Here is a 9,044-nt window from a genome sequence, read left to right as displayed (position 1 = left end):
ATTGGGACTTTCCAAGGCCGCTGCTAATGCTATTCGCATCTTCTTTGGTAATCGTAGCGCTTCCTCAATGCTAAAGTGTGTTGGCAGACCTTCTTCGAGCGTGAGAGTTTTTTCTCCCTCAGTGGTGGTATCTTTGCTTTTTGAAGGTTCTTCCGTTTCTACTTCGACCATATGGCATGCAGCGATAGTGCACTGTTGGAAGAAGTCATTCGGGAAGTACTCGCGCAAGGAGACAGGAATGCGTGGCTCTTGCTCCACGGGTTCCCCAGCATACGTTGGCTTATCGACTTTTACGTTTCTTTTAGGCTTCCTACTGTTGCGGCGACGGTGTTTTCTCACTTGTTCCACCTTTGGTCTTGTGGCTTGTGGTTTTGGTTTCCTTGTTTTTTTGTAGGTCACCAATGTCCATCCTTCATCATCATCGGTATACGCATCTTGTTCGTTTGCCCCCGGCGATGGTTGTGTAGAAGGCGCCGTGTAGCTTGCACATTGATAGGAATGGTCGGGTGTTGTTTGGAGAGGCACAGGATCGAAAGATCCGAACGCCACTGTAGTAGTATGTGTTGCGGCTGTGTCCTCAAGGTCTAGTTCGATTCTCCCTTGTTGCGCTAGCTTCATGATGAGTTCTTTAAGGACGAAGCATTTGCCCACATGATGGCTTACGATACGATGGTATTTGCAGTATCTAGGATCGTTCGTTCGATTCATTTCTTCAGGGCGCTTGCACTCTGGTAACTCAATTACCTTCTTTTCCAGCAAGTCATCTAACATTGCATCCACGTCTGAGTCAGGAAAAGGGTACGTCTTTTGCTCCAACTCTCTCAAGGTGTTTTTATACTTGTCTTGGGTGCGAGGAGGCTCACTTCTCTTTGTCTCCTTTGCCTTAGTCTTGGAGGAAATCTTGACAGGCGCGGATGGGGTTTTAATAGGCATGGATGGGGTTTTGATGGGGGTAGTGTTGACAGTAAAAGTTTCCTTGGCAGGCTTTTTTCCGGCCTTGTCCACACTCGGGGCGAACACCTTATCCTTCTTGAAGTGGGTGATCGGCTCATTCTTTCCGTGATTGGCGATACTCAGCTCCATGTCGTGGGAACGCGTTGCCAGCTCCTCAAACGTTCTTGGTTTTATGCCTTGGAGAATGTAATGTAACCCCCAGTGCATGCCTTGAACACACATCTCAATGGCAGAGGTTTCAGAGAGCCGATCTTTGCAATCCAGACTTAATGAACGCCATCTATTTATGTAGTCGACAACGGGTTCCTCCTTCCACTGTTTCGTACTGGTCAGCTCCAGCATGCTTACGGTGCGGCGCGTGCTGTAGAAGCGGTTGAGGAATTCCTTTTCCAGCTGATCCCAACTGTTGATAGACTCAGGCTCGAGGTCGGTGTACCAGTCAAAGGCGTTGCTTTTCAGCGAGCGCACAAACTGCTTGACGAGGTAGTCTCCCTCTGTTCCAGCATTGCTACAGGTTTCAATGAAGTGGGCGATATGTTGCTTCGGGTTCCCCTTTCCATCGAACTGCATAAACTTTGGTGGTTGATAACCCCTCGGCATCTTCAAAGCGTCAATCTTTTTGGAGTAGGGCTTTGAGTATAGTACAGAATCATGTGAGCTTCCTTCATACTGCGTCTTGATGGTGTTGGCGATCATCTCCTGCAGCTGCTGGATAGAGAGAGACCCCATGAGTGTCGCCGCTTGGTCTGGCTTCAGCGTCTCTTCGACGTTCTCCAATGGAGGTTCCTCATCCTCGTCGTTTTCCTTCTTTACTGGATTATCCCCTTGCCTGACTTTCTCATCGGGCTTTGCATCTAGCTGGTTAACGAGTGCTGCGATTTGCAGGTCTTTTTCCTCCACAGTCCTTGTGAGCTTTGCGATTGCTTCATTCATCTGAGCCAGCTGCTCCTCAATTGAAGTTCCAGTAACCATGACTTGCATAGCTATGCCGCTGCTTGAGTCGGCATCGGAAAGTAAGGATTCAGAGTACTTCCTCTGGCTTTCCTCTCTTGGCGCCCTGAGCGAGGCCAGGGTGATCACCGGTTCAAACCTCGGGTGCTCTTGTGCCTTCGGCGGAGTTGACGAAGGGGCGAAAGAGGCGGCGGAAAGAGCTTTTGCCTTGCTTCGAGTTATGATGCCTGAAGTGATGCCCCCTGCCGTGATGACGCTCTTGTTTCTTGCATTGGCAGCGAGAACAACTTGGGCCTTCCTTGACGCCATTTGTGCTTGTTGCGGATTCAAAGATAGAGATGAGAGGTAGAGACTAGTCCCACCGGGCGTGCCAAATTTGTAAACACGGAATTCCTGCAATGAATGAGACAAGAACACGTGTACAAAATAATATTTGTATTAATGATTTAGGGGTTACAATCTCTTCTACGAATTTGGCATCTGATTCTATCTTTGAAACGTGTAGATGTAGTGTTGTTGATCCAGGGGCCGTCGAGGCTTGATCTTGGACGAACAGATGATGAACGATGAACACCTTCTTCAAGGGCCGTCGGGGCTTGATCTTGAATGGGTGGAAGTTCTTCAAGGGGCGTTGGGGCTTGATCTTGAAGGAGGATTTCACGAAGAACGAAGAGGGCTTTCTTGATCCTTCGGGATTCGCTTGAGAGCTTCTAAGTTTCGAGGCTTCAAGGCTTTGGTGTGGTGTGACTTCTCTTCCAATTTGGGAGTAGAGAAAGTGTATGTAAAAAATCCTCCCCTGATTCTTTGATGGAGGAGCCTATTTATAGGCTTTGGGAATGAATCACCACCATCCATTTGTTTTGGTGGATGTTGTAGGTGAATTTTGGTGGGTGTTGTAGGTGAAACTTGGGTGGATTGTTGTAGGTGAATTTGGGTGTATGTTGTAGGTGAATTTGGGTAGGTGAATTTGGATGGAGGTTGTAGGTGAATTTGGATGGATTGTTGTAGGTGAATTTGGGTAGGATTGTTGTAGGTGAATTTGGGTGTATGTTGTAGGTGAATTTGGGTGAAGGTTGTAGTTTTAATGCAATGGTCAACATTTATTTCACTAAAATTTCAATGTTTACAAATGTAATTTTAATGTGATGGCTAACATTTATTTCAACGAAATTTCAATGTCTACAAACTTCTATTTTACAAAATTTGTTTCATATTTTTTATAAATTCCATTTTTTCCTATAACTTCCTAAGTCATTATGCAACATTAAATTAAATTAAGTAACATGAAACAACATTAAACAATATGAAACAACATTAAATAACATTAACCAACATAAAAATTATATAACATAAAAAACATGAAACTTAAACAACATTTTTAAAAACATTTAACAAAATAAAACTTAAACGCCTAAACAACATTTTTAAAAACATTTAACAAAATAAAACTTAAATGCCTACTCCATGCTTCTTTTGACCCAAAGATGTGTAACAAGATCCTGTTATAGGTACTTGTTTGTGGCACGAGAACGTATCATTCTATAGCACCTCATGTACTCATTTATAGAGATACTACCAGTTCTTGGATTGAAAGGCAAATTAGGCCCATCATATATTTTTGCACGAGCCCTTCTTGATCTATTTGGATCTTCTTGGTCGTCATCGAACTCTCCATCAATATACCCATCTCGCTTATCCTCCACTATCATATTGTGTAATATGATGCCAGACATCATGATGGAGTCCAAATTTTCTCGACTCCACCTTCTTGCCAGTTCGCTAATGATTTTCCACCGTGCTTGTAGAATACTGAAAGCTCTCTCAACATCTTTCCGGTATGCCTCTTGGTGTAAGGTAAACAACTTTTCCGCGTCATTCCTAGGGTTTGGAATTGCTTGGACATGTGTCGCCCACTTTGGGTAGATGTCATCTGCCAAGTAATACCCCATATTGTATTAATGGTCGTTGATGTAGTAGTCAATTTGAGGTGCTTTACCTTCCATCAGGCGATTGAAGAGGGGTGAATGCCCAAGAACTGTAATGTCATTGGGGGATCCAGGGACTCCAAAGAAAGCATGTCAGATCCATGTGTCATATGAGGTAACCGCCTCTAGCACAACAATTGGTTTTCTTGACCTTCCACTAAAGCCTCATTGTCATCCAATGGGACAGTTCTTCCAATCCCAATGCATGCAGTCTAATGACCCGTCTAAAATTATCTTATGTGTTCACCGAGTTCGGGTTGAAGTAGTTGTTCATCAGATTGGCATATGTCATCGCTCTGTTTCGTGGTATGTAAAAGCGACCAGCAACGGAGCCACCCCATTGAGGTTGTTCCTTAGCTGGTTGACACACCATGGTCGCAGCAATGGCTGCTGCTCTGTTTTGTTTGTTGCGCCTTACTTGAACTTCTTCATTAGACTCTTCATCTTCTCGTTTCATTTGCGCTCATTTTTCTTCCAATTTGGAATTGGATGAGGACCCCCAGTTGGAATCCGAAGAGGATCAAAAGTTGGAATTCATTGCAAACTTGAATTGAAATAAATTGAAATCAAAGTTGTGTGAATTATAGCCCAATATCCACCCTATTTATAGCAAAAAAAAAAATTCAAATCCAATGGCTAGCTGACGTCAGCATGATGTCAGCTACCAACAGCTAGTTGACGTCATGCTGACATCAATTTGAATTTAAGTGGTAGTTTTTAAATAATAAATTATGTTTGGCCCTATGACCCTTCGACCCTCGATTGGAGATAGTTTTTTGTGACAGGGCTAAAACGAGCTCTATGGCCATTTGACCCTCGGTTGGAGACGGATGCAAATATAGCTATGTACTGTTCATTAAAATATCAATATCTTGGATAGTCAGAGGGCTATAACGAACCTTCTGGCCAGCCCTCGGTTGAAGATGGCCTAACCTTGTTCAGTTAGAGATGGTCTAAATATCTAACCCTCTACCAACTGAAACCTAATCTCTCTCTCTCTCTCTCTCTCTCTCTCTCTCTCAACTTCACAGTTGCGTGTCTACATTGGACATTGTGCCCATTCAGTACCCAGCTCTTTTCTGAATTTCCGAGAGTGAGTGTCTGAGAGTGAAAGCTCACAGCTCTATATATCACTCCTCTCTCTCTCCCCTCACTGCTGCCCCTCTCCCTCCCTCTCTCTCTCTCTCTCTCTCTCTCTCTCTCTCTCTCTCTCTCTACTCATTGTTGCCCAATTTGGAGCTGCTGCAGCTGCTACATTCTTCCCTTTTCAGTCTCCAAGCTGTGCAGTGTACTCCAAAAATGGCGGCCACCACCAGCTTCCCCTACCCCTCTGCAATTTTCCTGTCAGTTCTCATCATTTCAGGTAAACCCAGCTCCCAATTTTCCCATTTACTTCCAAAGTTCCAATCTTTTTTAAAAATTTTGAATTCTGGTCAGCTAATTTACAACATTTTATCTCTGTTTTTGTTTTTTTTTTTTTAAAGGGTTCATCTTTCCAGAAACGGTAAATTCAATGGGAATAAACTACGGCCAAATCGCCAACAATTTACCGTTACCGGACGACGTCGTTCCGCTGGTGAAGTCCATCGGCATCTCCAAGATCAAGCTTTACGACGCCGATCCCAAGGTCCTCAAAGCCTTCGCCAACACCGGCGTCGAGTTCATAGTGGGCCTCCCCAACGGCTACCTCTCCAAGGTCCAGGACCCGGCCCAGGCCCAATCCTGGGTAAAGTCCAACGTCCAGGCCCACCTCCCCGCCACCAACATCACAAGCATCTTCGTCGGCAACGAGGTCCTCACCCTCAACGACACGTCGTTGAACAACAACCTCCTTCCGGCAATGCAGAGCGTCCACACCGCCCTCGTTGGTCTAGGCCTCGACAAGCAAGTCGCCGTCACCACCGCCCACTCCCTCTCCATTCTGGAGACCTCGTTTCCGCCCTCCGCCGGCGCTTTCCGCCGAGATCTGACTAGCTGCATCACTCCGATCCTCAATTTCCACGCCAAAACCGGATCGCCGTTCCTGATCAACGCCTACCCTTACTTCGCCTACAAGTCGAACCCTAAGCAGGTGCAGCTCGACTATGTCCTCTTCCAGCCGAACTCCGGCTCCGTTGATCCCGCCACCAATCTCCGCTACGACAACATGCTCTTCGCCCAGATCGACGCCGTGTACTCCGCCCTGGGCTCCCTCGGTTTCAAGAAGCTCCCGGTCCACATCTCCGAGACCGGGTGGCCGTCGAAGGGAGATGAGGACGAGGCCGGAGCGACGCCGGAGAACGCGAAGAAGTACAACGGGAATCTGATCAAGCTCATTTGCCAGAAGAAGGGAACTCCGCTCAGGCCCGGGTCGGATCTCAACATCTACGTCTTCGCTCTATTCAACGAGAACATGAAACCCGGCCCGAGTTCAGAGAGGAACTTCGGGCTTTTTAAACCTGACGGGTCGCCCGCGTACCCAATCGAGCTCGCGGCGGGCAACATATCCCTTGGTAACTCCAGTTCCAGTTCCAGTTCGGGTTCGGGTTCGAGTTCGGGCCAGGGACAGGTGAATCCGATTAGTAACGGTGGGTCACCGTCAGATTCTTCCGGCACGCCATACTTGTCCATTTCCTCCGCCCCGGCCATGGTAAGTTCCTTCAACTTCACCTTTTACTGTGAAGAATGTCATAGTTGTAAACTGGACAGGTGTCGATTCGTTAGTGGTCGTTCATTCGTTGATAAGATGTAGGAGTGATTTTATAATTACCGGAGACGGTGGTCTCGTTGAATTTGATTGAGGCCAATTTAATAGCGACGTGGCGGTGAATACGACGTCGTCCGGCATGTTATAAAAACGGAGTTATGTTTTTTAATAGGGAACTTTAATGAAAAGCTCTTGATACTGTTCAATCTAATGAAAAATTATATTTTTGCACTAAAAAGTATTATTCACATTACCTGTCTTTATTGTTAATACTCAAAGCTTTTTTCATTAGTTTTTTTTTTTTTAATATTTCGGATTTTTGGTTTTCAGAAGAGATGGGATGTAATTGGTGGGATTCCGATGACGTGGCTAGTGGTCTCGTTGGTGATGAAACACGTCCTTTGAGGTTGGACAAAAGCTGAGAGCAAAATATCTAAAGTTGCTCAAATGGACGGTGGAAAAGAGAAAAAAGAAAAGAAAATAGAAGAGGTTACTTGGGAATTAGGAAAAAGGTAAAACTAACTCACCCTTTTGCTAATGACTCTACTCCACTGTCATCATCATTGGTAATTACCACTTACATCCACGGCTTGTATTGTGAGCCTCATATGCATCCGCAGTTAGAAATCGTTCAACTTATGATGAGTGATTAACTATAATGTACTACTTCAAATTTGATTGCAACACAAATTAGTGATTCCGAACTCTTAATGCATTGTAAACTCTACGTGCACACTAACGATCAAGAATTGGCACTTGTTGACGAGCGATTGATGCTAGCGTAGCTCATAAAATTCGTTTGTAACGCAAAATTCCCAATGATCCCTACACCCTTGAATGCAATTAGGTGAGATTTTCTTGCTGGTCATCAAATAGGTCTTGATTATTTGAGGTAGTGTGGGGCTCACTTAGTGAAGGTGATGATGCGGTGATGATGGTGGTGGGTGGCTTTTAATCTTTTTAGTTGGCAAAGTGGCACTCAATTGGTACCAAACCTTATTTAATAAGTCTTTTCCTAACTTTTCTCTCTTTTCGGCTTTTGCAGGACAATTATTATTTATATACATTCAGTGTCTTAAGAATTCTAGTGGATTAGGGAGGGATGGTGATTAGGGTTTAATCATGTTGCTAAGGATCGTTTTAGAAGGCAGAGGCTAGAGGGGAGGGGACCCCACTTTTGTATTTGTTGCAGTAAATCATATTACCTTTCTGATGTACGTGGAGTTTTTTTATTTTTTTTACTGTGTGGACTGTATTTTACCTCATCTATTCTATATTCTTGCAGTAAAAAAAATATAAGAAAAGAAAAAAATAAACCATATGATCTGACGGTTCATAATCCATTTGGATATTAAATGGAAAAGGGATGGACAAAAACACAATTTATAAGGACAATTTTGCTAGTTTTCTTCCCAATGGTAACTTAAGTCTCTTCCGGCTTCTAGGGTCCTTTTAATGGTGGCTGAAGTGCTTTTAGATGCTCTTAAGCTTGCAAAGTAGAGGAGTTTTTCCAAAATTTCAGTGGAGGGAGACTCTAAGCTAGTTACAGATAATGTGGAAGGAAGGTGTGGTGTCCTTTGGACCTTTGGAGAATTCGAGACACGATTGCGGACATTCATTAGTTGGCATCCTTCTTTTATTGCGTAACTTGAAAGCATATTTATCGATAAGTAAATTTTGTTACTGATGTTGTGACTAATGTAGGTTGATCCCTTTCTAATATGCATATTTAGAATTGTACCCTTCCTTCGAGGGCTATACCTGCTCTTATGTTTGATTGTATAGGTAGACTGGCAGCGGTTGTTCGTGAGGTTTCTCACTTTAAGTAATTTTTTTATTGAAAAAACAAAAACAATCCACTTGGATACTTTGAGATAAAATAACCACAAGAAAAGATACCTCCAGCTAAATAAAGTTAACAGAATAAAAGGAAAAATTTGTAAGCCAGAGGCAATTGCAACATAGGTGAAAACTTTAGATTATCTCGTTTTTATATTTTAGTTTTTAATTTTTTTGAAAACTGTAAACTTAAATACTCTTAGTGTTTATTTTTTATTTTTTAAAATAAAAGTTGAAAACCAAAAGGTGAAAATTCAACGCCAAATTTTGAAAACTCAAGAAAGTAGTTCTCAGTTATTATTATTTTTTTAAATGGAAAAATTTACCAAACAAGATTTTGGTTTTCAAATATATAAACGGAAAATGAAATAGAATCAAACGGTCCCAAGAAAGTAGTAAAACAGTGAAAACAAGAACTGAAATCGAAGTCACTCAGTACTACAGTCTGGTGGTATTCCTCTTCACTTGGAAGTGAGAGGTCTTAATTCGAATCTCGTGGATGACAAATTCGTTACCAAATTAGGCTGCTCATTATGTGACTTTGCTGAACTCTCCCTCCCCTTAATGTAAAAATATCGATGTACTAAAAAAAAGAAATGAAATCGAAATGATTATCAAACGGCACCCCT

General features: G+C 43.3%; 1 protein-coding gene and 1 long non-coding RNA gene across 6 annotated transcripts; both read left to right on the top strand.

Moving 5' to 3' along the window:
• The first annotated feature begins 2,702 nt into the window (after nucleotides 1-2,702).
• LOC126599319 (uncharacterized) lies at nucleotides 2,703-3,075 on the top strand. The gene is made up of 2 exons (XR_007615071.1): nucleotides 2,703-2,781; nucleotides 2,830-3,075. It is a non-coding gene; the product is annotated as an uncharacterized LOC126599319 (long non-coding RNA).
• A 1,846-nt stretch (nucleotides 3,076-4,921) lies between these two features.
• Nucleotides 4,922-8,334, top strand: LOC126599316 (glucan endo-1,3-beta-glucosidase 11-like). 5 transcript variants are annotated; one of them, XR_007615067.1, is made up of 4 exons: nucleotides 4,926-5,253; nucleotides 5,375-6,519; nucleotides 6,910-7,088; nucleotides 7,622-7,793. XR_007615067.1 is itself a non-coding variant. In XM_050265672.1 (3 exons), exons 1-3 carry the CDS (start codon nucleotides 5,190-5,192, stop codon nucleotides 6,979-6,981), a joined length of 1,284 nt encoding a protein of 427 aa, XP_050121629.1. In that variant the 5' UTR covers nucleotides 4,929-5,189; the 3' UTR covers nucleotides 6,982-7,280. The 5 variants fall into 5 exon arrangements, 2 of the variants coding, with proteins under 2 accessions (XP_050121627.1, XP_050121629.1); XR_007615066.1 differs by lacking the exon at nucleotides 7,622-7,793 and adding an exon at nucleotides 8,022-8,334 and having other exon boundaries at nucleotides 4,929-5,253; nucleotides 6,907-7,088; XR_007615065.1 differs by having other exon boundaries at nucleotides 4,930-5,253; nucleotides 6,907-7,088.
• The last annotated feature ends 710 nt before the right edge of the window (nucleotides 8,335-9,044 follow it).

The sequence above is a fragment of the Malus sylvestris genome, chromosome 14, assembly GCF_916048215.2.
Source record: "Malus sylvestris chromosome 14, drMalSylv7.2, whole genome shotgun sequence".
NCBI classification, from domain to species: Eukaryota; Viridiplantae; Streptophyta; class Magnoliopsida; order Rosales; family Rosaceae; genus Malus; species Malus sylvestris.
The sequence above is the reverse complement of the archived record's forward strand: the minus strand, read 5'-3'. Positions and strand labels throughout refer to the sequence as shown.

Excerpts from the sequence above, each read along its gene's own strand:
- LOC126599316 (XM_050265670.1), top strand. The coding sequence starts at position 5,190 with ATGGCGGCCACCACCAGCTTCCCCTACCCCTCTGCAATTTTCCTGTCA. Across the intron at positions 5,254-5,374 it reads GTCAGTTCTCATCATTTCAG|GGTTCATCTTTCCAGAAACG; the intron begins GTAAACCCAGCT and ends TTTTTTTTAAAG.